The sequence below is a fragment of the Etheostoma spectabile genome, chromosome 10 (genome assembly GCF_008692095.1).
Source record: "Etheostoma spectabile isolate EspeVRDwgs_2016 chromosome 10, UIUC_Espe_1.0, whole genome shotgun sequence".
Taxonomy (NCBI): domain Eukaryota; kingdom Metazoa; phylum Chordata; class Actinopteri; order Perciformes; family Percidae; genus Etheostoma; species Etheostoma spectabile.
This window is the reverse complement of record NC_045742.1, coordinates 16,855,182-16,883,060: the sequence shown is the minus strand read 5'-3', so window position 1 is coordinate 16,883,060 and position 27,879 is coordinate 16,855,182. Positions and strand designations below refer to the sequence as shown.

Sequence of the window (27,879 nt, the reverse complement as noted above, 5' to 3'; positions counted from 1 at the left end):
CACACACACACACACACACACACACACACACACACACACACACACACACATTATCTCAGCCCCTGCAAAGCTGTCATATCGTTGGGAACATTTAAATGGTGATAGTTTTGGGATGAGAGATTGGAACGTTGGCTGTCCGACTGGCTGGCTGGGAGAGGAACCGAGTGAAGTGAAGAAAGCCTATTCCGTTTAAAAACAGGATAATCTCTAGGAAAGAGAAAAGGCAGCAAGGAGATTAGGCACACACAGAGGTAATGCTCCGGCATGAGTACACTTAGCTCATTTGCATGTAAAACAGAGGAGAGAGATATAACGAGGGAGGGATAGAGGGAGGGATGGAATGAAGAGAATGAGTGGAACAAAAGCATGTGTGAGTGTGTTTGAGCGCGCTTACATGTGTATGCTTCCGCTTGTGCGTGTGAGTGAGCTGTTGCATTTGGCAGTGAGAGCCAATGTAAGCACACACAGATGTGTTTGAACCTGATAAGGCCTGATGAATGTGCGGCATTTCGCGCCTGTTCCTCAACCATAAAGAGATGGTGAATAACGGAACGCTTGCTATTGCCGCACTGAGAAAACACACCGAGGCTTAGAGAGCGAGCAGAGACAACCTAATGCACCGCTACTGTTGAGGGCTTAAGAGGTATAGTTAGGATTTTAACTTAAGCAATGGTACAAATAAACATACACATAACACAACCTACAAACATCAAATCTTTCATTTATAGGTTATTCTGCTATGAAAGCTATTATATATGATATATATATATATATATATAGCTGTTTCCATTGTTTTCACAGACGTGAGGTCATTCATTGTTGGCAAAAGGTGGGGTGGCGAGAAAATAAGGATTACAGATATAAATGGAGAAATTGCGCATCCAGAATTGGAATGAATAAGATAGAATAGAAGGTTAAAAATAGTGTGAAATTTTTCCCAGCTCTTCTACAGCATTAGTGACCCCTGATAACCTGCTTCTCTTTCTGCAGCCCAAGCCTGAACACTGCATGATTTATTAACAGGCCTGCTTCTATGCAATACACAATACACACACACACACACACACACACCACACACAACACACACACACAAAACAACCAACACACACCACCCTAAAACTACTACACACAGGCTTTTCAGGCTAATTTAACACAATCGCACAAACACTTTAACAGCTTGATAAAGTGTGCTCATTCCTCACTTAGTGCTTTATTAGTACATATTTTAAACAGTCTCAGGAGACTGCAGCTCTGAGTCTACACATCCCACTAACTGTTATCTAAAACTCTCCCTAATTATACACAATCATGCACACAAATGTATGCACAAATACACACACAACTCACAAATGTTTCTTGGGTGTCTAGAGGGGGATCCAACAGTGAAAAACAAGCATCTTCTAGAAGTGGGTTGTGTGGGGATTATTAAACGATTGGATGGGGATGGAAGAGGATTAGATGGAGGGAAGCAAGAAAGCAGACTATTGAAGTAAAAAGCAGGGTCTTCCCCTTTCTCACCTGTGATCACTTTCAACTAAAACTTGCAAGTAATTGATCAGGCCTGTCCAATGCGAAGCAGCAACTGTACAACCATCAGGTATAGAATCAGAAGAGACACTCAACAATTTCAATTTTTCATGTGATTTACTGTATACAAACTGTGTCTGAAGAATGACCAAAGGGCAAATCTACAGCATCAATATATCACACAGCTGACATTTAAAAAAAGAACTGCAATCAGTCTGCTGTAATGTAAAAATGAAAACATGCAAATTATTTCATTAGCATGGGCATCTTCCTTTGGCTGACAATGACTTCTAGCCAGTGTAACAAAAACAAGTCACCAAATGTTGTGAACTCTGTTAAGCAGAATGTGTGATAACCTATTCAACACTGTACCTGTATTGTATTGCTAATATATGACATCTCTTTCCTTTAACTGATTAGGCTACAACCTGGGAGAAGCCTCAGGCAAGCATGAGCACATAGAGCACTTTCTAGCTGATTGGAGGCTCATTAAGGTGAAAAGTGAATGGAACAGACCGAAGAGGAAACTAAGAAACACAAATACACGTACATGCACTGCACACATACCTACAGAGAAGGAAATTGATTTCTTCAGAACACAGAGAGATGAAACGGTTTATTATAATTGGTTTGTAAATGTGGTTGGCCTCACCGCACACTCTCTCGAGCACATCCACCAGCATACAGGCGCCCTTGCAGTGACAAACACGCGTTAATTTGCAATAAACTTTAAAGCAAATGTGATGCAGTAAGGTGCTGTTGCATGTGTAGATGTGTTATGCAGCAATGTACAGTGGGTGACATCACACAGTGACTCCTTGGGTTGGGGGAGATCTCCACCAGAAAGGAGAAATTAGGTCGCTGTACTACAACAGACCACAGAAACACAGCAAAAGAGACTGAGACACAGATGAGGGCACGGTGTAAACGCTTGAGAATTGGGATATGAAAATTATCTTCACATTATGAGGATTAATAATCATATATGCTCCTGGCCCTTGTGTCTCCTTTTCGCTCCCAAATCAAATTAATCACCAACATTCCCCCTAGCCCAGCCTTTCCCTCTGCCCTTCTTTTTTTCACCCTCCCCACCCCCCCATTCTTCGCTCTCTCATTCTTTTGCTAATTGGGCTATCTGAGGTGCCGACTTCAAAGGGCACCTGCTATCAAACACAGTCTGAAAGAGTGAGAAAAGGATTTCTATAGCCATATTAGATGAACAGTGTATCAATTCTAGCCTTGTCACTTTTCTGCGCTCTCCAAGAAATTACCACGTAAAAAAGGACCTGTATTAAGATTCTGTTTACCCTTATTACTTCTATTGTTGTTTTTATTAAAAGAAATGGGGACACACATAAATACTAAAATAGAAGAAAACACACACAAGCAATTCAAAGAAAGGATTTGAGCTCCAGCAGCTTAAAGGAGAATGTGGGAATAAGCTTGCCGTCTGAAACCTTAAACACTACACTAACAGATTTACAGCCACACTTACTACCTCATCTAAACAACTTTGGTATTTACTTACAATTGCAGATAGTCTCATTGGGTCTCTGGTTTTTAGCCATTACACTCGCAAAGCACAACAATGGGAGAAATAATAGCTGTCTTTTCCACATTTGTAGAAAGAAGATGGCAATATACTAGCATGGTTTCTCCACTACAAATATTGCAGTGGAATTTGGCAAGTTGCGTCATTATAAATTATTGTTAATACCAAGCTGTACTATCTTCATCAAACTGTACAAATGTATAGAGTAACAACTCTGAAAGAATATGCCCAAACAGGTTCCCGAGGTTGTTCACTGTCTGTTTACATCTTCAATAAGCCAAACCCAAATCCATTTATTGACTGACTATGTAATGCATACTTCTCATTTCCCATGTTGACAACCTCATTTTGTATTTCCATCCTGGTGAATAAGATCGTAAGATGTGCAGTACAATACCACTAATGATGGCCTTGGTTGCAATGGTTGATCGCAAGGCTAAGTAGTTTGAGTAGTAAATATTATAGTAGTGAAGTTTTTTTTTTTTCTTTTTAAATGGTAGTCTTAATGACATGTTATCCTGTTATGCCTGACCTCAGAAACACTGTTGAAAACTGAAATACAATTTTATCAGGCTTTAGGAGGTGGGTGAGTGTAAGTTAAAAGCTAGATGCATTACTACATAAAAAAAAAAAAAAAACCCTAACACCACATACTGGTAAGATAGGAAACATGCTCTATATTTGCAGTCGATGCTAATAGATTCACTACACATAAGTAAGCAAGCAGACTGTAACAAAACAAACTGCTAATAATTGAAGCTCAGCTTCTGATATCAGCTTCATGGGTTCATGGGGATGCCTCTTGTAGGTAGGATTTCAAACAATCTGCTTTTGTTAAGGCAAAATCCACCTTAATATAAAAGTCATATCAATTCAACTATTAAAAACAATAAATCATCATCTCTGCAGTTTGTCCAGGATTGTTCCAGAAAGTGTTTAGTTAAATTATGACATGCTCAGCACTCAGCAGCTAGAGAAAGACAGAAGCATGACAGACACTGTAACTTGCCTTAGCTAAACTACTGAACCTGACCCTGTTTTCAATGAGAGAGAGCGAAAGAGAGAGCGAAAGAGAGAGAGAGAACAGAATAGATTGAGATACATAACTAGGTATATACAGTATGTGGAAATAACTACATATGTACGCTTGCATGTGTGTCAGAGTGTGGAATTGTGTCCATGAGAGCCATGTGCAGCCAGAGGGCATGTCTCCCACCATCAGCTCTCTGCTCTTCCACCGAGGCTCAGTGGGCAACAGCTCTGACCCTGCCTTGAGCACACTACCATCCCCCCCCCCCCCCCCCCCCCCCCCCCCCTCCCAACACATCTCTTTTCTGAGGTGCGTGTGTGCAACCCCAGCAGCGCTGATGGAGAAGAGGAAGAAAGGTCAGGAATGGTCAGTGGTGACTCGTTGTGGTGTCTGTGTGTTTGCTGGGTAACAAGGAATGGGAGGCACAGAGGAGGAGGAACAGGAGGATGAGAAAGAGTGAAGCCAGGCTTCCAGAGGTGAGGGATTGGGACAAGGATAGGGAGGTCAGGAGGAATGTATTACACTTTGACCATTGTGTTTAAGCAAGAGAAGGAAGGACAAGGGGTGAAGGGTCAATCTGCATAACCGGGGCTGGTTGCTTTTTGGGCATATAATGCATGCGCTGCCACAGACACACAAACATGTATACACAACCCAGACAGAGTGTAGATTAAACCACACACTCACAAAAAGATGCTCACAAGATGCTCACACAACAGCTCAGTAAAATACCAGTTCTGTTTTGAAGAATGTGTTATTCATAACTGCCAAACAGATTCAAGAAGCACAGGACAATCAACAACACTAAACACACTGGACCTGGTCCATCTCACAAACACTCTCATAATGCACACATACAGACCGGTGTGGGGCTGGCTATAAAAAGGCCACAGTGACTTTATAGTCAGCTCTCAGAAAAGGTTATTAGACATCAACAGAAACAGGCGGCTGCCTCAGCCAATAAAAAGTGAATGCGTGGGGGCACGGGCCAGGGGGGTGGAGGGGTCAAACCAAGGAGTGACAGGCAGACGTAAGGACTTGCCATACAGGTGAATGCAGATGGGACAGCTGCCAACACTGACATTTAACTGACAGCAACAGCTAGCATCAGCCATGTGTGCGTGCACACATCTGTTTATGTATATGACATGAGCCAGAGTCAGTGTGTGTATGTGTACTAAGATTGAATCTGAAGGTCACATAGAATCATATACACAACCACACACTGTCTGTGATTTCCTGGTGTCCTGGTTATATGAATATGGAGGAGTTGGAGCAGAAGGCTCAGTGACACTAGGACAAGGGGATAGGAGCGGACAGGTGCGCAAGTGTGAGTATACGTCTGTGTGTCAGCGCTTTGTGCCAGGACAGCAGGTGGCTAGTCAAAGGACATCAGTGACCTTCTTCTTATCCCTCCCTCTACCCTCCTCTCTTTGTCCATCTCTCCCTCTGTCCCCAAGTCCCAAATCTCACCATCTTACCCAGGGTCTGCACAACAAGTCATAGGCACTTTTAGAAGATGAACACATACACAAACACAGGTGTGGGTGGTTTATTCATGAACTTGTGTGTGATGTTGTTTTGACACTGTGTTGCTGAATAATGTAAATGTGCAGTGTGTCCTCCAAGCACAGGAAGAGAAGGGTGAAAAAATTGGAGAGTATGTGTGAAGAAAAAGAACTAAATGGAAGTATTTGTGTGATATTCTTACCTTTAGTGGCTGATGGAAGCAGAGCAGCAGGATTGAAATAGACGGGAGGGGTGAGAAACAGAAAGACATTGCTCATTACTGTGAAACACAACATGATAATACCAGCAGTAGTAAAAGCACACAAGCTACACACTCACTCTTTGTCTGTGAGGAGAAGGCCAAGGTGAGTTTGGCAAAGAGCTCATTGTTTTCAAATTTCCCCTCTTTTGCCTTGGTCCAGAAACTTTTCTCAGAGAGGTCCTCAGGGATGATCTAAGAGAGAGAAACGCGGTATGTACAGAGAAAAAAGGAGACAGAGGGAGATGTATTATATCCGTTAGATAACCATATCATCAAATTGACTCAATTTTCCCAAAATGGTCATCTGTGCACCTGGCAAACAATGAGATGAGCAGATAAATAAGTCGGCAGAACAAAAGAAACAGCCATAAAAGGAAGAGGTAGGGTTATGATAGTAGAAAGTGTAGAGAAGGGTAAAGGAAGGAAGGCAGAAAGGAAAGAAAGAGGAGGAAACAGGTAGTTATCTTCTCTTCGCACACTGTCTCTACCGCAAAACATCTTGAGCATCAGAACTTCATACAGAAATGCAAAGAAATACATAGGGTTCTGCATTTTCCCCTCCCCCTTATTCTTTCTTCACCCTTATTTGGGTGCTCTCTCTGTATCCCTCCCTTTGTCTTGCTGTTGCACACTCCCTCTCTCTCTCTTTATTCTGGTCACAATTCACAATTAACTTTGTACGTTTTTCCTTCACTTACTGAGTGTTCTCATTAAAAGAAAAGAGAAATAGAGGGAGTGAAACAGAGAGAGCGAGAGAAAAAGCAGTGGTGGTAAATTTACAGATATCAGTCCTTTCATTATGGACAAAGCCTCAGGGATGGGGGCGTAGGACAGAGTAGACAGAGAGTAGGGAAAGGAAATGTGATATGGGGATGAGCTGAAGGAGCAAGAAAGAAAAGCAAGAGAGCGCACGCAAAAAAGAGAATGAGACCAAGCCAAAAAAAAAAGTTAATTTAAATTACAAAAGAATACTGTCCTTTCTAGCAGCAATTTAATTATCTTTCAGTGGCGCAGTTAAAAGAAGAAGGCTTATTAAAAAGCAATTTCTGTGACATCCTCGTCAAACACTCTCACCAGCCCGAGAGAGAGCGACAGAGAGAGAGAGAGAAAGAGAGCGAAAGAGAGGGAGAGAGAGGCTAAATGCTGATGAAGTCTGCTGAAGCCATTAAACAGTAGCTCTAGGCTAAAGAAAGACAGAGGGCTGGTTTGATGTTTTAACCATCACAGATGAGAGGGTGGAGGAGAACATGAAGCACATAGTCATGAGATCATAATGTGTGCATGCAATTCACTATTGGTCACAATCTCACTGTTAAAGCTCCACCTCACATTTCTGTCACATTGTTGCACACACTAAAGAACAACCTGAGCTATTTCAAACTGTACTGTAAACCGTAGTACAGTAAAATGCATACTTTATTAGATTTATTAATTACATTAGCATTATTTACAACAAAATCCCTCCTTGTTTTAACATGATCATTATGCATATTGTATAATAAAGAGCTGAAAAACAGTATGTTATATTAGCTGACCCCCAACCCAGTCATACTTTTTGGCATCAAGACAGATTATCACAATAACATGCAATCTCAACTTGATCTAACAGTCGACATTTCTGGAGATGCCATCAAAAAAACCTCTGTTGCAGTTGGTATCTAACAAAAATGACTTAATAATATATGGGAATTAAAACATTCAAGCTTAGTATTGAAGCAAGGTATCAACATAGGTGTAATCTAATAAAGGGTTAGTTAAATCATATGATGAAGCAAAGAACGTAAGACAAAAACAAGCAAGAAAATTGCATATTTCTTTTGTCCATAATATTTTACATTCCCAGATAAATAACTAACTGAAAATGTTTCTATGACTTTTTGAAAATTTATAATATATTGATCCATCTATCTTAGGACTGACCTTGCTCCAGTTGGCTCTCTTCAGCTGGACCTCAGGCTTGTACTCCTTCTTAGGCTGGAGCCCATAAGGCAGTGAGGGTGGTGCAGCAAGACCCCAGCCCCCCATGCCAAATGGTGGAGGTGGGGGCATGCCTGGGCCTGGTGGTGGAGGGGGCATACCAGGAAACCCAGGTGGTGGTGGTGGTGGTGGAGGTCCCATACAAGGTAAGGGTGGAGGGGGTGGCGGTCCAGGCATGCCAGGGAGAGGTGGGGGAGGTGGAGGTCCTGGCATGCCTGGTAAAGGCGGTGGGGGAGGAATACCAGCATGACCCGGTAAAGGAGGAGGGGCTGGGGCAACAGGCATGCCTACATGGCCTGGTAAGGGAGGGGGCGGAGGTGGAGGGGGCATACCTGCATTCTGCCCAGGGAGAGGAGGGGCAGGTGGTGGAGGAGAGAAACCAGGTGTTGGCACAGGAACTGTAACTGTGACTACTTTGGTCTTGGCCTCTTCCAGATCTTTAGACAGCTTTTCAATCTGCAGGGAAGTAAGGATACAGTATGTTATCATAAATATTGATTAAATACTACTTTAATACAGTAATTTATCACATAAGCATGACTTGACTGTACATTGTTTGTTGTTTATTTCTTACATTTGTATAGCATTGGCAAATTCCACCATTTCCAATGAATAACCATGCCAACAGAGTGATTAGATTTGAGGAAAAAAAACAAGCAGAACAAAAGAGGGGAAAGAGCGACATAGAAAGGGATTAAAGACTGGGCAGGATTGAGTTTTGGGAGAGAATGGAGGACAAGGCTCAGTGAGAAAAACATAAGAGGGGGGAATTAAGTCCACAGAGGAATTTAAAAGAAAAAGTTTTAAAGAAGTGCACAAACTTCTATATTAGAAGTGAGGGCGAAATCAATTTTTTATTTCAACACTAAAATACTAATCTCAGTATTTACATCAGTGAGGCGACAATTCTTGAGAAAACTGTCAGAGTCATTAAAGTCAGCAAGCTAATACTGGCCTATGAGAGGAGTGGGCTGATATGAGAAAATACTTTGTGATTTGAATAATTAAAGTATAGAGAAGTTTATTTACTGTTTGGGTTCTTAGGTGTAAATAGTGTAAACAGTGTGCCTGTCAAAGAGTGTCTGTATGCAGCCTAACAAATTGTTTGTGTCGTATCCTCAGACTTTGAAAAGAAGACAGTAACAGACATAAAGGGCCTCAGAGGCAAGCTTTCTTAGTGAGGCAGCAGATGAAGAGTTGGGCACGGCATCACATAGAGGGACAGTGAGAGATCTCTACATGTGAAGAAATCTTTGATGGGCAGTGGCTCAAACACAGAGAAAGTGAGGCATCTTAGTATGAGAAGCTTGTCTGATGCCTGGCTGGTGATGCTGGTGATGCTGTTGATGGGTTGGACAACAGTGTTTGCATATGCGTGTGTTTGGGCTTTCGCATGGCGAGACGATGACTCTGCTGGCATCAGCCACTTTGGATGAAGCTCATTTTGGAAGCTCTGTAGTTCTCGTACTGAGACGCACACAAATAAACACACAGAGGAACATCTTCATGTGGTTATGAGGACACATGCACCGAGGCAGATTGTTCTGGGTCACTTGGTGTGTTTGTGAGTTTGGGTGTCACCGTGAGGCAGAGTCCAGCTGGTGTGGCAGCAGGACACTGACAGCTAAACAATCCTCATCCTCATGCCGCGCGCGCACGCACACGCACACAGTGTGTATTTTGGCCTTAAACATTCAGTTTCTCATCTCCGTCATTTCCCTTTCTTCTTCTTTCTTCTCCCCTTATTCACTCTTTAGACTTCCATTCCCCCACTTCCCACGCTTTTACTTCGTTTCTTAATCTCTAAAGGATTTGGCTTCTAATCACAATATCCTTTTAGATTTTTTCCGCTTTTCATGCCATGCTAGCAGTTGGCTAAATCATTTAAGGCCTTTTGTGTTTGTGTGGGTGTGCATAGATGTTGACAACTTTTTTGGTGCTTAGATTTCTGCAATGTTGAATTTCTCTAAGCTTCAAAATATTTTACTTCTTGCCGCTTTAGCAGAAATTTCGGTTTTGTGCATTTCCGGGACATCTAACAAGACTCAATGATCTAATTTAATCATTACTGAATCTGTCCTCATGTTCTGGTTCTTTTATATTGATAATGGCATCAAGCAATGATGGAAGTACTGCATGAAGGCTGTTTGAGCTGGTGTACTTGCTACCAAGATTTCTGGAAGTATCATACTTTGTTCAAATCATTTTTATTTCAGTGAATTCAGGCGTGTAATTCACACATCAAAAACGTATTAAGAGACATTTTCACAATTAGCTCCTCGACTCAATACTCCACAATAAACCATTTTTTTTTAAAGAAACAGCGTATTATTACATGTTAAGTTATATGAAATTAAAAAGGCACTGAGCCCCACGTAGACAGGTGGGTGGGTGTATGAGTAGGTGTGTACCTGTTGTTGCCGTGTGCTTAGCTGTTGTTGTAGTTCCTGGTTCTGCTTTTCTAGCTCTAGCTTAGCTGTGGCCAGCTGTTCCTTGTCTTGGCTCAAATCTTGCAGCTTCTGCTCATAGTCGCCCTCCAGTTTCTTCAGCTCCACCTGCAACTCGTGGCGTGCCGTCAACTCTGCATTCAGCTAACACACGTGTAAAGGGTCACAGAGAGACAGATACAGTTGTAGTATTGTAAAAGTGCTAGGCAGACTTTTTTGGTGACTTTTTGTCACAAATTGTATGTAGCGGTCAACTTCAAGAAGCATTATCTCAATGGCAGTAAATAATGTTTTCTCAGACTTCCCTTAGGCACTAAAGAGGTCCCACTGGTACCAGGACCATTGTTGTGGAAATCATGTTCCTAATATATTTGTGTAATGAATATTACAGGAATACATTAATAACATATGAGTTGAAAACGTTAATTTCTGAGTACCCTAATCATATACAGTAAGTTAAAAAATAAAATACTGAATAATATTAACGTCCTAGATTACTATATGAATATCTTAAAAAATTACTTAAGCATTTCACTTATAAAATAAAGGCTGTGTAAAATGAACAAAGACTGGATAAAGTGTTGCTACAATTAAAAAGGGGCACTACCACAGGATTTATGTTGAGTGAGAAGTTTCAAAAGGCCAAATAATTTCATAAACTGTTTAATTGAAAGGATTATTGAAGAACAGTAAAAAAAATTAAAACAAGGAAATACACCAAATAAATATCCAACCTGAAGCTACAAAAACACCAGGGTTCTCCAATGAAATATGGGAGCAAAGTGTTTGCGTGCACAAGCTTTTAGCCTCCCTCTTTTTTTTCTCATATTATATTTTTGGGCATCTTAAGGCCTTTATTTTCATAGGATAGATAAAGACATGAAAGGGGAGACAGAGGGGGGAATGACATGCAGCAAAGGGCAGCAGGTCGGAGTCGAACCCTGGGCCCGCTTCCCTCCCTCTTGAAGCTGCATAACTTTCTTTATTTCGAAGACATTCAAAGACATTTATAAGACATTTCTTGCAGTCTAATGCTTTTAGTTTTATTGTATAATTTACACTGCAAATTAGCGTCAATTATTGAGTTAGAATGCTTCAGTGCACTTGTATGAGCTCACTTCTTAATTCCAATTTAAAACCTTCCATAAAGAAAAAAATTGAAAATCATTTTACCCCCAATTTAATTTTGTCACTTTCATAGATTTTCACAGATTTTTTTTCTTTTAGGACATTTGACAACAAGATAAGTGTATTTAAATAGATGCCTCCACGAAAACACAGACAAACATGGCTGTTTAATTTGCCGACAGCAGATCCGTTACGCTCGCTGTCAGCATCCCGACAGCCTCATCCCTAATTCCTGCCAAAGAGACTGCCTGCAATTACCCCATCATAGACAACTAGCACTATGGTGTGTGTGTGTGTGTGTGTGTGTGTGTGTGTGTGTGTGTGTGTGTGTGTGTGTGTGTGTGTGGTTAACGAAAATGAATCAAAGTGTGCTCATGTAATGTGTGCTTGTGTGGATGTGCATATGGTCAATGGATATGATCCCATGTGGGAGTGTGTCTTTATGCCTGTGTGAATGAAGGCTAGTTTCAGCTTCCTCTGTGCAATTATCCTGTCACTAGGACAGAAATATCAGGGCACCAGCACACCGCAATAAAAGGCATTTACCACCTTGTGTGGATGTGTTGCGTGTGTTATTTTTGCGGCCTGTAAGAGTATTTATCTGTCAGACACGTGTATGTTCATTCTCTTGGTCACCTGTCATCTGTCCCTCTCTTTTTCTCATTTGTCATTCCATTTCAGACAAACACTTAACGCAAAGAATTTTTATTACGATCCCAGTGTGTGTGTGTGTGTGTGTGTGTGTGTGTGTGTGTGTGTGTTTTAAGGATTTTTAATGTAAATTATATTGTGCGTTTACCTTCTTCTCCAGCTCAGCTGCCTTGGCCTCGCTCATTTCCACCTTGGTCTGGTCGACCATGTTTTCTGCGGACAAACAGAGAGGACAAAAGAAAGGAAACGAGAAAGAAGAAAAAAGGTGATAGATGAGATAAGGGTTTCAGAAAACGCACCTGCACACGTCTGGGAGTGATGACATCGCACCCTTCCGTCTGACACATGCCGTGCACCCACATACATTTACAAACAGATGAATACACACAGAGCTAGCATCGTATCTGTCTCCCTATTTTTCTCTTATCACACTACTCAAAGTGAAGATCCACGAGAAGATTGTGCTGGCATCTCATTACAACAGGATGCCATCTGTTGCACGCTGCTTCTACACATCATTACCTTGTAAACCTCCAACACATACACCTTTGTCTGAATGTGTGTATATGTGAGAGATGGGAACACCCTAATGTCCCTCGATGGGAAAGACTTCTCACACCAATATCAATTATTTTCGTCAAAATAGAAAGACCATGTAACAGTCTGGAAGTAATCCATTATCAGAGGTTTTGCTTGGCAAAGGACAAAATGAGAGAACACAGGCTGACCAACAGGGTTTTTTTCCAGAATAATTGCAGGGCCTACAGGTGGTACAGTGCCCAAGGGCTTACAGAGCATGTGCAGTAAAAGAACTAATTAGCTTGAAGATGAATGCCACAAAGTCACTGGATAAAAGACAGTCACTAATCATGATGCCCAGAAAAGGGATCAAACAGATAGATAGCAGAAATAAAGAACTGTGAAACGCTAAAATAGAAAATGAAGAAATTACATAAACTTACAGAAAATGAATTATACAGCTGGTGAAGAGACAAAGTGTGAATCTTCATCAGTTACATGAAAATATGGAAAAAGGAATGCAACAACCTAGATAAGCTGGTAAGCATGGCAGAGCAAAATGAGAAATCCATTTTGTGAAAGAATATTTTCCCGGATGAAGGAACTTGACAATAATATGCTAACCCACGTACTCTTTCAGAGTGTGCTTTTATGTACGAGTTTACATGGTTATTGGATGTGTAATGGAAGGGGGGGGCTGTTACTTCTGTCATGGTGGCTAGGCTAAATGGGAATTGAGACAAACTTCGAATAGAGAGCACTAAGGGAGCCAGAATGTAGGGAGAAAACTGTGCTGAATTTCAGAGTTCAAAGAAAAACACTAAATAATGCATGCAGGGCAGAATTGGGCTGCTTTCCACCGATAATAACTCTGGCAGCCTTAAAGGAGGCCAGCAAGCCTGTGTGTGTCAGGACGCATTTAGAAGCAGTGCAATTAGAGCCTCCTGCGGTGAGCAATGGAGAACTGCCATAAAGGAGTTTTGAACTCTTGAGACATGGCTTGCACCTCCATTATGCTCTGCTTTAGTTTACTATAGTCAGCAGGTGTTTCCTCGTCAACATGTAGTGCTGTCACTCACGTCCAAATACCACATGCAGATATATCAGTATGCACCACTTTTCATCAAAACTTAGCATTTCCTGTGTGTATATATTATAGTTACAGGAAATGAGATTATGTGTCTTGCCCATGGGCACTTAGACAATAGGTTCACAATTTGTCATGTCTATCTCAAAACTATAGTCAGGTGCCCATATATGAGTCAAAACAGTTTTAGCTTGCTATAATAATTCCTCTTTTCCACACTGGCCATTAAAAGATACTGAAAGTGCTTCCAATTTTTTGAAAATCTACTCATCTTCGTTCTGTGCAAAGTGTATTCCAAAGTTTATCTGAAGCCAATATGAGGCTTACACCAGTCCGAGTTTATCAAGTGAGAATCCTTCAAAGTCTTTTTAGAATTCACTTGTTCTGTTTGCCCCCCCGACAGTTTTCTTGCAGAGCTGCAGTGGAGGCATAGTAACACAAAGAGGGAACTTTGTACTGGAAAAAAACTTGATATGATTAACAAGGACTGTAGTTTTAGTTCCTTATCACTCCCATTGGAAACGCATTAGGAAAGGATCTTGGCTGGTTTGGAAAAAAGAGGAATGATTACAGCAAGCAAAACCAATTTCAATGTTCATTTGGGCATTTGACAACTAGAAAAGAAAGACTTGAACAATTGTGAACCTATGATTTGAAAAGAGTGTATATCTTGCAGACACACATACCTGGGCACTGCCGATTTTGTTTATATTAATACAGTCACCACCAGTAGCTGAGAGTTATCATCTCACCAATCTATCATTGTGTGTCAAGAATCAAACATTGGAAGAGGACAACTAAATGTCACCTACTATATTGTGACATCAGACTCTGGAGTGGCTTAGTTTGAGATAAAGCTTTTGTCCTCTTGATAAAGTGCATTTTATACCAACAACCTATGATTGTAAAAGTCATCAATTCACACAATTCAGCCCACACTAACGCACACTCTGTCTCTGGGTCCACCCTGTGGTGTTTCTGGGTGTTTCATACAGCACTATGCCACAATGTTTGATTTTTCTGGTCTATATAAATTTTGTGTTGATGTGGTCCTTAATGCCTGTGAAAAAGCATGCATATAGCTCTACATTTTAAGGGTGTTGGTTAATGGGCAAGATGGTCCCATGTGTGTTCTGGTCTAACAACTCACCTATCAAGCTTTCAATGTTGAGGCTGAGGTTACGGCACTTGAAGTCAGGGTCTGCTCCATTCCTGTGAAGCACGATCTGAGCGATACACTCGTCTATTAACTTGTAGTACTGAGGCCTGCAGAAGGAAGGGAGTGACAGATTTACAGATGGATGGATTGGGGGACAGAGAGAAAGAAGTAGAGAGAGACAGGGGGACAATCAGATGTGAAGGATGGAAGGAGAGTAACAAAGAAAAAAGAGTTAATATGCTGGGGAAAGAAGAGAATATCTCACTCTCTACAACCTACTGTGCATGTTGTCTCCACAATGATGTGTATGTATGTGTTGTACAATACCAGAGAAGTCTGCATTAATAAGAAATTTAGCACATTATGGGAACAGAAGATGGGACAGACGAAAATCAAGTTGGTTAATTTGTTCCGACAAATGTGTGAACACACATGCTTTGTCACTTTGTCTTTGTCTGCAACTGAGATTGGTTGTCTGTGTGAGCATGTCAGTTGGAGTTTCTTGTCACAAAGATTGATTATGTGCAACTGTATCTGTAGAGAGTGTGTTGGTGTATGTCCAGCGCCCCGTGTAAGATCAAGCCAGCTTCACACAGACACTCAATTTTGGAGGTGTCTTATTCCCTGACCCCATTAGATGCTGCCAGAGTCACAAACTCAATACTTTATTTATTCTGTCTTCCGCCCTCCCCTGTCTTTCTTAGTCACTCTGCCTTTGTCTAACACTTGTTCCACTCCTTCAATACACTTCCAAGTTTGTTTTTTCTCCTAAGCTTAGATTTATCCGTGGAGCGATAGAGACATCTAGTGTCATTCTTGAAAACTGAGTCAAAAGGAAATAGATTAGTCTACATCCTAAATCTGTCCAGCCTAAACGCATTCGATTTAGCTATAAGGTACATTAGGAAAGAGCTGGTTCGTAGGCCGAATGCTATATAAATTATGCTAAATTGTAAAATAAATACACACATCATTGCATTTTTAAACTCCATCTATTAAGCCCTGTACAGTCTGTGTACATGCAAAGTATGTGTATGACTAGAGGTATGACCATTCAAGCATTTGTGTATTCTGGTAAATTCTCTGGCCTCCATCTCCACTTGGGAATTAAACACAGTAAGACCAAGAATGAAAAAATAGCAAAGTAGCAGGTACTCTTGCATTCATTCCCACACAAATGCTACCCTTCTATTCCCTGTGCGTCCCTCCCTCATTCTCTCAACATCTGCCTAGCAATTTACCTCAACTCTCAATTTCTTCTTTATTATTGTCTCGCCCTCAGCCTCCCTTCATCTCTGTAATTATCAAGTTGTATTTTCTGCAATGCTACAGCTCTCACTCCCACCCTCACTTCCTGTCTCTCTGTGCAGTCCTTTACAGACAACCTCTATTGTGTTCCAATGGATCACCTGGACGGAAATAGCCGGATAAGAAAGAGAGAGGGATGGAAGAGAGGGAAGTTTATAAGACCTCAGCTGGGACCATTTGTTTGGGCCAACCTACCTTTTTCATCCTCACAATAGATTCCCCAAACTGTGTTAAAAATAAACCACAATTTCCTGCCTGACTGATAGCATCAAGGCAACACCGACCAACAACACAACTAACTCAAATCAAAGGTCTGCATGCCTAAACATGTTTTGTTTGCCTGTTTTCTGTGACATTAAGCAACACATTCCTCCATTTTGTGTAGCTGCTTGTAAAAATAGACATAGATGTGTAAATGTGCATACACTATGCCGTACAACTTTTGATTTGTCCTTAACATTATTCTACCCCCTTCTTGTCATTCAATTATTCACTCTTCCTTCCTCCTGTTTCCCTAACTAAACCCCCAAGGGCTTTGGAAGACAAAGGGAGAGACATTAGCATATTTCTGGTGATAAGAGGTGATGGCGTTCATTTCTATTAAAATGGAATTGGAGTTCTTTGCATGTATTAATTTCTTAGCCTTTGAACAATGCTCTAGAAAACAAACAGCAAATGGAGGACAGGGCTGAGAGGGAGAGTTGGATGAAGAAAGGGAAGAAACTCCTTAAGTTTTCCTTTTGTCATGGTTATTATGGCAGACTGCATTGGTACTGCAAAATAAATTGCTGGTGTTACATAACTACTTTCCTGTATGTATATGAAATAGATGTATTATGCTGCAATCAGGACTCTGAATTCTGCCTCTTAATTTTTATTCAAGAGTACACCTAGAGTTCTAGAATTTTAGAGCAACTTTTCTCTGCATGCCCTATTATTCAGAACATTTTAACAATTAGCCGTATTCTAGTATAAATACCAATGTGTGTATCACAATGAGAAAAAAAGCTGTGATAAGTAAATCTCAGATGATACAACATCTATGTATCTTGTCACAAAACAATATATCAGCTCCAATATGTGAATGTGTGAGCAGGAAAATGTGTGAGAGAGTATCAACGTGGATGAGTGAGTGTATGTTCATGTGCTACCTGGCCAAATAGTCATTACGGATCAGTAGCAGGTGCTGCATCAAGGACAGGAAGTGGGTTTCGGCCTTGGAGTCCTTCACAGTGTTGACTAGGATCTCAAACACTTCCCTCACATCATTGAAGCAAAGCAGTTAAGGCTTAATTAACAATTTATAAAAGATTTACACAAATTTACTCTAGAAATATCCATACACAACATCTTCAACAATCCGTGACAATCAGGGACAACTGAATAGTCTTGCACCAACTGTTGCTGCATAATATTACTTATACAAGGCTTGGAGCAATACAACTAAACACATCCGAATTACGGTCAAATAAAAGTCAAACACAGACCGGAATTGTAGACCATCTGATAATCTGTGTTGCGTAGGGACAGTGTGATGAAATGTTATGCACAACTACCACAATACTATGTACATCACAAAAAATATGGTCGTCAGTGAGCGGCTCTTCTAGACTTTCCAAATATTATTGAACAGAATGGATCAAATTCTAAATGTGTCATTTTACAGGGACTGTGAAGCTAAAAAAAATGTATCTACTGATTTACAGACATTTGAAGTCTATGGGGAAAAGTCTTTTTGGGCCTGAGGGCATCAAGTAACATTGCAATTCCACCATTTGGCTGCTATGTTCAATTTGCTTCAAAGCCCAGCGTACTTCCTGGGGGACTGGTTTACACTGTGTTGGTTACCCCTGGGAGACATCTGGTGATAAAGAATATAACTGCATGTTAAAACCAGAAAGCATAATTACAGCAGTCAGTGAAATTCCTTTTTGAGACGTTTTTAAAAGTACACTGTTACAGTTAGGGCGGCTTTCTTTTTATCAAAATCCTTTCCATCTTGGATGTCACACTAAGTCAAAGAGCCTACAACAGTATGCATTGTGTGATTAAGATAAAGATACATCCTTCCCTGCAAATATGTGTCTTTGTCACATCAAGACAAACTCATTATAGAATTCAGGTTTTATATGAATAAACCATATTTGCTTAGAAAATAGCTATTAAGGGGGTCATTGCAGGTCCCGTTTTCTCACCACAACGTGGTCAGATATGCATGTGTTCACAGTGATTTCAAAGTTTAGTAGAATGATCCATCAAGTCCACAAACAACAAAAGATATCACTCAGCTAAGTAGTAATTGGACTAACTCCAATCTAAATAAAAACCGGTAGTAATAATAACAATAATAATAATAATAATAATAATAATAATACTACAACATGGTAAAAGTCCACCAGAGTCCGGAGGTGTTGCAGATGAGTAACAAATGTCTGTAAGCCAATAATTGGCAAAGACGGATTTTGAATGTAAAAAAGTTCACACAGGGTCAATGTCCCTAGAGCCTGAAAGATTTTGCTTATCAAGTAGGAAAATATTAATTTTGCAACCGTCTTGGAAGAAAGTAAGTAAGTGGTCCGGCCGATAACTGGGGAAGAAAGGGGCAATCTGATTTTGTGTAGATTGCTCCTTGTGGACTCATGTTTATAATGAACGGAAATCATCCATTTACGTCTTTATCCTATCTGTGTGAACGATATATATTCTTTCATTATAAAAAATACATTATGAAGGTTAGTCACTCTTCAAACTAGCAAAGTAACATAAAAGCAAAACCATGAGCATGCAAAGTTAAGTTACCAGGTAGCCTATATAGATGTTCAAGGTTATAAAGTAGACCCTGACAATTTCTACAGAGGAACAATTCTGCCCAGTGGAAGGATATTCCATCTCAATGCGTATGTCGTCAAGACGTGCTTTGAGGTCCTCAGAGTCATCTTCAGCCTGCTCATCAAACACTGTGAGTTGCACCCTCAGCTCTTCGTTTTCTATCATTCGCACCTCCTGCAGGGAGAGCGATGGGATGTAGGCGGAGGGATGAAAAGGCAAGGGGGAGAATGACAGATGTGTTTGACAAACATTGAGTTTGGACAGTTGAGACAGAATTTTCAAAGCATACAAGTGTGTCAGCCAGTCAGCAAGACAGAGGCATCAAAAGTGAGAGAGACATGAGGAGTAAGCATTTGCAAATGTGTGTGTTGTTAGAGTCACTCTGAGAGAACTTCAATAGGGAATGTTTTCTGTACCGTCAGCAGGTCTCTGAGTCCCAATCTTAGCAGTTCAGAGCGAATATGGATCCTGAAGTCCAACTCTTCACCCCGGCTTATTAAGGCGTTGATTAGTTGCATGCAGCCACCCTGCCAAAAACATATAGACAAAAGTCTACTTCACAATTTAGAGTAACTGGATAGATGATAACTATAATACAAAAACACAATGTCCGCTGAGCAAGTCTTTTACACTGCAGATTGCAACAAGTAGTGCTGTCTTCAAATGCAGCTGGGTTGGTTTCATTTGTCAACAAAAACACACAGGGATTTCAAACACTATGTGTGTGCATGTGCACCTTAAGAGCAATGTTGTGATTGTTCATGCCAGCAAGGAGAGGCTGGAACCTCTCGATGTCCCGTCTCTCTGCCTCCTCTGTAATGGCCTCCAAAACACGCTCATGACTGCAAAAAAACACACAGTTATGCACATATTATGAAATGTTGCTACATGTGGTTACATCAAATAACAATACATGAATACAAAATGTGCCATTAAAAAAATATATGCAGAATTGAAAAGGACATTATGTTGCTTTATTCAAAAGTTTTTAATGAAACCTGACATATAGGTAAAAGAGAAAAGAAATATGTAATTATGTGAAATTACTCAGTTATTGATAGCAATGCTAGGTTGCTAACTGTTGCCAATAGAGCAATTTAAAACTGTAATTTTGCATAACACTGCATTTTAGACTGAAGACTTCAACCAAGGGAAGGAATTGGTTGTGCAGAGTCATAAAATCTGTTCTGTACTTATTAAATGACATGGTGTCAGAATTCCACAAATGCTTACAGGTTCTCAGGATGTTCCAAAATTGAGATGGCAGAAAGTAGCTTGACAGCATCCACCATCATATGTGGCACCTGTGGGTTGATGGCTTTGACCAACAGAGGAATTCCCTCAACTGACTCCAGCATGGATTTTAGACCATACTAAAGGGGAGAGAAAGTAAAAGGAGAAAGCAGAAATGAGGTGACATCATTTAAAGTTTATGTTCTGCAGCAAGGCAAAGACCAGGCTTGGTTCAAATGATAGTGTTTACATCTGAAGAATAGGAATCAATTTGTCTCCTGCAGGTACCACATTGTTGATACTCAATTACTGGTATGTAATTATTAATGAATATGATATATTTCAAAGACATTTATACTAATTACCTAAGGTTGGCCCATCACCACACTGATAACTCAAATCACTCTCAAAAGGTTAATAGTATTCATTATAATGAACTGACAGAAGTTGGTCTCATTGACTCCATAATGCCCTCTAGAGGAAGAACTGCTACACTACTGCAAGGACACAAAATGGGATGAAAATTGATTCTATTAATAGTTATATTACTTACAACTACTGTAGATGCAACAACTACGTGCAGCTATGCCAAAAACAGATTAGGGACCTTGACGTGAGTAAAAAAACCGTCAATGTTCTTACCTTGTTGTTCATGAAGGCTTTTAGACAACGAATGATCTCGTGCTGACATTTCACTCCTATCATTCTAGTTTGTGGATGAGAGAAAAGACATACAGAAAGACATTACAAACACATTGCTAATGAGTACAATTTCTTTTTCTGAGGTTAAGGTGTCTCACGGGTACTCGTCTTTGTCCTCCTGTAGTTTTCTAAGCAGATTCAGCAGCAGGGCCAGCCCTTCATCTCCAAAGTTCTGCACCCAACTGGAAGTGAGAGGACCACATTATTAGTACTCATATTTTATGTCCGGCTTCTCCCATTGCCATTCTCTTGAAATATATTTATTTATTCATAATGTAATTTTCCCACTTCAGTTTAAAACTTTTGCTTTGCTTCCTTGGTACGCCTTTAAACTTATTTTAAAAAGATGCACATAATTGTTGACCGGATGGTTCAAGGACATACTGCATACAGTTGGACATGATAGCCATGTTTTGTTTTAAAAGGACTAGCTTGACCTACCTGTATTTCTGGTGTTATTGTAAATTTCATAATGTTGAAAAATGTGTTTTTTTTTTTAAATGTCAATTGTTTTGTTAAAAATGTACCTAAAATAAAACTTAAGGAATACTCACTCTTATGGGCTCTAATGATTTTGCAACAGCACAATTATCACTTGTTATTTTGTGTATGTAGCTGATGCTGAAGCCTTTAGGCTCCCCACCCTCATATGCAGGGACAATGCATGATCATGAGTCCAAAAAATCATCATAATCATCCCCAAGTTGATTTAGAGGTATTTTGAAACAATAGAGTAACACCCGATGACTTATAGGTCCCATGACGTGCTCTTTAAATGCTTTCATATAAACCTTAGTGGTCCCCTAATACCATATCTTAAGTATCTTTCCTAAAATTCAGCCGTGGTACAGAATTACAGCCACTAGAGCCAGTCCCACAATTTTATAGCCTTTCTTCTCAATTATATGATATTATGACACCTTTTTTAGCTGAAGGTAAAACTATGTATAACTATGTTTGGGGTCAAATAATTACTACTACAAAGTTTAAAGGCCCAATGCAATCAGTGGTCAAGTATGGACTGTTTTTAAAAGTCACATAATACAGTAAGTCAAATGGAGATCACCTGTGTGAGGTATTCCATTGAAGCTTCTTCAGCAGCAATTGAAGCATATATGAATAGGCCTGTATCACCTTTGCACATTAATACACTGCAATATTTGAGATTTTACTTAAGCGCTGTCAAGTTACATGGGTATCATGAAAGATCAGTCAAGTCTCAATTGGACTGAGGTCTGGACTCCACTTGGGAAGGTTAAAACTAAATTTATCTGGTTCAATGTTGTTGTTTTTTTACTCTCTGTTTGTAATATGCTATGTGCGTATTACCTGACAGGATTGTTATTGAGAGAGACTCGCAGAGATTCCAGACAGCTCAGCAGCTGTGTGTCTCGGTAGTCCGACTTTAACTCCTGGATGTACATCACGGCTGATTTGGCGCTCTCTTTCTGGTTTTGACCCTAATCAACAAACACAAAACCACATTGTATGTTACATTTATACTCATCTTCTTACAGGTTGTAATTGGTGTCATTTCCACATGGAAGCCTAATTTGAATTTTTGATTTGCAGCATTAACGGGTATTGTGTGTTAGATTTTCTCTTAATAGGCTTATTTCACAGTTATTTGAACTGCACAGTAACCATCTGTGCTTGGCTATGTAGGTCCTTTGAGTCACTTGCTTTCACCATGTTTGATTATATTACACCTGCTGTTTTTATTCACTCAACAACTAAACGTGTAGCTGGTCCTTCCAATAATAGTTGTGATATTTCATTGAATCTATAAATTTCACCAGTGAATACATGTGTATAATGTCTATTACAATCCAGTCTTGGAAACACAGTCAATCCCTGAACACATTCTGTCAAGGAAAGGCCTTTGACTGCACATTTATCTAAACAATTAGTCCAAGATAATAGTGTTTATTAGTATAATCTGGTCTTTTTTATTTGGCCTCAAAAACACATTAGTCTTGCTTTATTCAAATAGCTTTGAAAGTGAATATGACAAAAACCCATATGTAGCACTGTGTGTTTAGCATAGGACAAAATGGCATATAAAAAGGACCAAAGTCTGTAACTTGCAACAAAAACAAAAAAAATTATATGAAGCAGTCTACAAATTCCCTACAGCACACTGCATTAGCAACATTTATTTTGGTACTGACAGCTTTAGATGTGTGGAGGTACTGGGAGACCATCTCTCGTTTGATCATAATGTCTTTTGCCCTTAGAGGCTGCTGCTTCTCCCCATTCAGGTTCATATCCACCTAAAGAAAGACAGAAGGAAGGAAGTAAAAAAAAAAAATAGAACAGAGGGATCAACAAGGTATTCTGAGACAAGGCGATAGCATAAAAGGAAAAATCTGTAGACTCAAGCAATTAATAAAGAGAAAACACATAATACAAAAGGAAAAGATATTGTATTTATAAATGTGACAAATTGCATTAACATATTTCAAGTAGTCTCTGCTGAATTGGAAGGCCCCCAGCGAGATGCTAACAGATGCTCAGCTGATAAGTGCAAGCAGTATGTCAAAGCATTCCTATTGACAGAGAAAAAAAATGTACTTCCTCCTAAAATTACCCCTTTCACAATTTTAGTTTTTCTTTTAAAAATCTACATGAAGGGTCTTTAAACAGGGAGTGATTCTGTATTTGTAAGTGGAATATACCAAGTAGAGATGGTCCAATACTATATTTTGCTTCCCAATACCGATTCTGATACTTGAATATGCGTATCGGCCGATACCGAGTACTGATCCGATGCCAGAGTAAAATATATTTCATTATGTTTTGACAACTATATACATTTTTATCCCTGTATGGATGTGATATGATTTCTATCTTTGTTGTCGTTCTGTCTCAGGTTAAAGTCTTTGTGAAACATGAACAAACACAAACAATGAATGCCACAGAACTGTCTTTTATTATCTAGTTTGACAATCAGTCGTAACACAGAAAAGAACATAAATAAACTACTTTACTTTAGATTTTCTTTAGGGCTTATTACGTAGTACCGGATCGGAGTATGCAGTATCGGAGGCAATACTGATACTGGTATTGGTATCGGAACATCTCTAATACCAAGAAGAAGTTTCCATGGCTGTTTAGGGGAGATAATGAATAGGTAATTAACCAAAATATGAATCTTTCACACACACGCAGACGCACACATACACGCACACAGTCTCTCACACACACACACACACACACACACACACACACACACAGTCACACACAGTCACACACATGCGTTACGGTCTTTCTCACCAGCATCTGTTCGAAGAGTTCCAGGACGTATTCATCAGAATGATCATGCAGCATAGCACTCTGAGCGTTGAGCTCATAGCTGGCAGCTGAAGAGTGTCGCTGACCTGGCACTTGGCCGGGCTTCTCCTTGTCCTTTTTCCTCATGCTGGTGAAACGCTCCAACTGGATTAGAGACAACATGACACAGGTTAGAGGAAAGAGGTCAGGGAGAAAAAGTGCTAAGTGTAACCATCATTGTAAGGCCACAGGACAATCCCAAATCACCTCACAGATTGAAGACAGGCCTGCTCTCTGTTGTGTTGTGTGTTAAATAATTAAATAGCAATATAGTACATAAGGGTAATCTTCCCTTAGTTTTGGGATATTATTTTCTATAATAGTAGAAATCTTTCAACAATGTGAGACGGTGATTAGGGATTAACAGACAACAACATGACAAAGGTTTTTGCCAACAAACGTTGCCACACAAAGTCAACAAGCAGTCAACACTGGCAGGTGCAGAATATAAGGTTTAATTTGAACAAACAATAGGCAGATTTTTTTCCCTCTGGTTTTAATGCCTTGGTGTGGTAAATTGCCAAAATGTTTGGATACATGTAAACTTATCACATTGACATAGTGACCCTCCGATTCATGACCATTATTCTGTTAGTGTGATTCTGCCATCCTCCTTTGACAGGCAAATGAGGGCATCACTTGTCTATGTGCCAAGCATTTCATGCCGTCAGTGTGCCTCTTAAAGCATGCACATCCAACGTGAGTACAGCACAGGACAAAACACATGTACTGTGTTATGGTGGATTATGTTAGTGTAGCAGACTGTGATATGACATCCAATGAATAATGGTGAGTTAGATTATTAAAGATCATAGATTAATGACAGATGGACGAGTCAAGCACACAGGTGATGGCTGAAAGCAATTAAACCTACCTCGTCAGGAATCAGGCGTTTGAGGGTCTGTAATGGATGAATGGATGAAAGGGAGAAAAATTCAACAGAAGGGTAGAAAAAAAAATCAAACAGATGACAGGAAACAGAGTTTATAAATGATTCGCTGCAGGACAGAAGGAAACAATGCAGTGATTGATACACATCTCTAGAAAACTAATACATTTAGATTATAGTCTAAGTTGAGGTAGTCAAGAGACCGGAAAGGTAGCAATTACATAATTGACCTATTAGTAGCAGATTAGCAACCAACATTCAAACAGTCAAAGGCAGAGAAATACCATTTTTAAGAGGGAGAAGTGGTACAAATATACATATAAAATACACTTGCATATCCTGGCCACTAGGTGTCAGGCTACATCCAATAATGTCGTTGTAGAATACCTAATAGCTGGCCAAATCACTTTCAAAGTGGACAAGCACATGCCCTGACAAAGTCGATGTCAGCAAACAACATCAAAATGATTCTAAATAGAATAATCATAAATACTATTAGTATCACAAAGTGGAAGGGCAGAAATCTGAAATAAAAAATACTAATGTAGAAGCAAGCTGTTGTCCATGCATTTTGACAGTGAAAAGCAAAAGTCACATTTTGTAAACAACCTACGAGACATCAAACAGCATGAAACCTTGGGGGTTGGTCTCAGCTTTTCTAATTTAAGGAAAACACACAGACTAAATGCCATGGTATGCTAATGACATATGTTTCCCTTCTTCTGTCAGCTAAAGCCTAAGTAGAGAGGTGCACATTAGAGTCCAGATTGGGCTGAATTTTTCCTGGCGGAGCCCGCCTGCGTCTGACAGAGACATGACCGAACCCGGCCCAAGCCTGACAGGCATTAAGATATTTATGTCCGAGCACAACCCCAGCCCGACACAGTTAAAATCTAATTTTTTTTCCCCCTCATACTAGTGACACATGTAGGCTACACTTTTGAGTGGAAAGCCCTCTTTTATTATGCAACTATAGGAAGGCATTTGGAAATGTCAACAGATGAGCGCATCAGCGCACACGGGGAAACAAGTGCACTGTGTATAAAACGTATTCCACCAACTCTGCTCCGGTCGCATCTACACCTCTGTTTCCTCTTTCTCTATCTCTTTCCTGCACACTTTCCACACACAGAGACCCACATGCATTAAGTTCTCTTAAAAGGGGCCGCAGCACCATTTTACAACAGCTTTATCGCGCTGATGTGGCAGAGCCCAACACAGACCCGACCATAATTTCTAAATATCTGTCCAAACCCGGCCCGGCCGGCTCGGATCCGGTATCCATGCCTTAGTGCACATGCCCCTCTATGTTTGGCTCAGCTTGTTGACAAAATATACACTCGCACAATTCACAAGTCTCAGGATATTCAGCTGTCTACTGCATAGACAGACTGTATATTTCAAAATATAAGCAAACAATTTTAGCAATTATGGGGTATATGTAGAAAAAAGATTTTTCACAAGTTAAAAAGTTAAAATAAAAAGTGCAAAAAAGGTTGTTCCTGCATTGCTGCTTCTTCATCTCATCTATAAGCTACTCTACTGTGAACAGTGCTTCAAAGATATACAGTACTATAGTCAGCTATTTTGATTAGAATAAATCCACGTAGGGCTACACCATATAAGTATAATATGGAATTGGAATTATTTTGACTGGTATTGCAACTGCAATATGGTTCACAATATTAGAGGGAATGATAATCATCATTATAGTTCTCATTTTTATTAAGAAATATACTCAAATGATTAGGGCTGTGACGGCATAGGGCTTACGCTAGTCTAGTAAGGGGGTGCGGTTAACCGCCATACCGCGGTGCTACGTTGCTTACTAGACTAGCGTAAATTAGAGCGAGAATGGCACGATGCCTTAAGTGAGTGACGTCAGTGCGCGTGTGGTCGTTCAAGGAGAGCGAGCGGTAATGGAGAGTAGCGTATGAGTGCCGCTGTGAGCAAAAGAAAGAGGAAAAAGAGATAACGATGATATCAAGTTAAAATGTGAATTAAAAATGAACAATAAAACAACAAGCTTGAGCTTCTCAAGACACAGTGGCTTTATCTATTGTGAATACCACCGGTAAAGTGAATAGCGTTACCCCTGAAAAACATTGCCGTCTTTACTGCGTTTTTCTGTCATTTACGGCCACTCTGCTTTCTCTCCTTTCCGTCCATCTATTCCACCAACAGTTCAGAAAGCTCTATTGTCAATAAAGTAAAAAGAAAAGAAAAAGTTTGCCAACTATGACGAGGGCAGACACTTTTGCACCAAGTAGTAGGCACACGGTTAAAATTTCATGCGGAATTTTCTAGTTGTATTTTGAGTTTGTACCAGAATAGGGTTACAAGGTTTCATTTTCAAAAAACACCATATTTTTGCAGCACATTGCTGCAGGTCCTGTTTTTATCCTGTGTGTTAAGGTCTCTGTTTTAGCTACAGAGTGAGACCTCTCACTTCTTTCTCATCTTTGTTGGGAGTTGCACATGAGCAGTAGCTAGGTAGTGTTTTTCCAACTTTGGTCAGTACAAAACAGGATTAGCTGGGAGACTTCTTCTAAACGAGGGCACACTTGTGAAATACCTGCAGAACAGAGAAATGTAAGTAGTTCTTTTGTAGATTGGTGAACTAGTGTGTGTTGTAGCAGTGTTTTGCCATTGAAAACAAAGTAGCATGTGCTAGCATGCCACGGTTAGCCACCTCGTCGCAGCTAGTTATGTAGAAAGCCGTGGAGATTTTGAACAG

General features: G+C 40.1%; 1 protein-coding gene across 2 annotated transcripts in view; it reads right to left on the bottom strand.

The window, feature by feature from the left end:
• The window catches only part of diaph1 (diaphanous related formin 1), a 97,325-nt gene that overhangs the window by 48,216 nt on the left and 21,230 nt on the right, over positions 1-27,879 (bottom strand). The window contains exons 2-18 of one of the 2 annotated variants that reach the window (XM_032527526.1): positions 25,128-25,154; positions 24,197-24,358; positions 23,092-23,193; positions 22,250-22,380; positions 21,019-21,102; positions 20,861-20,924; positions 20,219-20,358; positions 19,722-19,827; positions 19,402-19,512; positions 19,041-19,159; positions 17,308-17,424; positions 14,840-14,955; positions 12,232-12,296; positions 10,269-10,448; positions 7,801-8,313; positions 5,958-6,072; positions 5,821-5,829 (exon numbers count right to left, since the gene is read on the bottom strand). In XM_032527526.1, coding sequence (XP_032383417.1) covers positions 5,821-5,829; positions 5,958-6,072; positions 7,801-8,313; positions 10,269-10,448; positions 12,232-12,296; positions 14,840-14,955; positions 17,308-17,424; positions 19,041-19,159; positions 19,402-19,512; positions 19,722-19,827; positions 20,219-20,358; positions 20,861-20,924; positions 21,019-21,102; positions 22,250-22,380; positions 23,092-23,193; positions 24,197-24,358; positions 25,128-25,154 — 2,161 coding nt within the window. The remainder of the gene's footprint in view (positions 1-5,820; positions 5,830-5,957; positions 6,073-7,800; positions 8,314-10,268; positions 10,449-12,231; positions 12,297-14,839; positions 14,956-17,307; positions 17,425-19,040; positions 19,160-19,401; positions 19,513-19,721; positions 19,828-20,218; positions 20,359-20,860; positions 20,925-21,018; positions 21,103-22,249; positions 22,381-23,091; positions 23,194-24,196; positions 24,359-25,127; positions 25,155-27,879) is intronic. The other variant, XM_032527527.1, reaches the window with a different exon arrangement.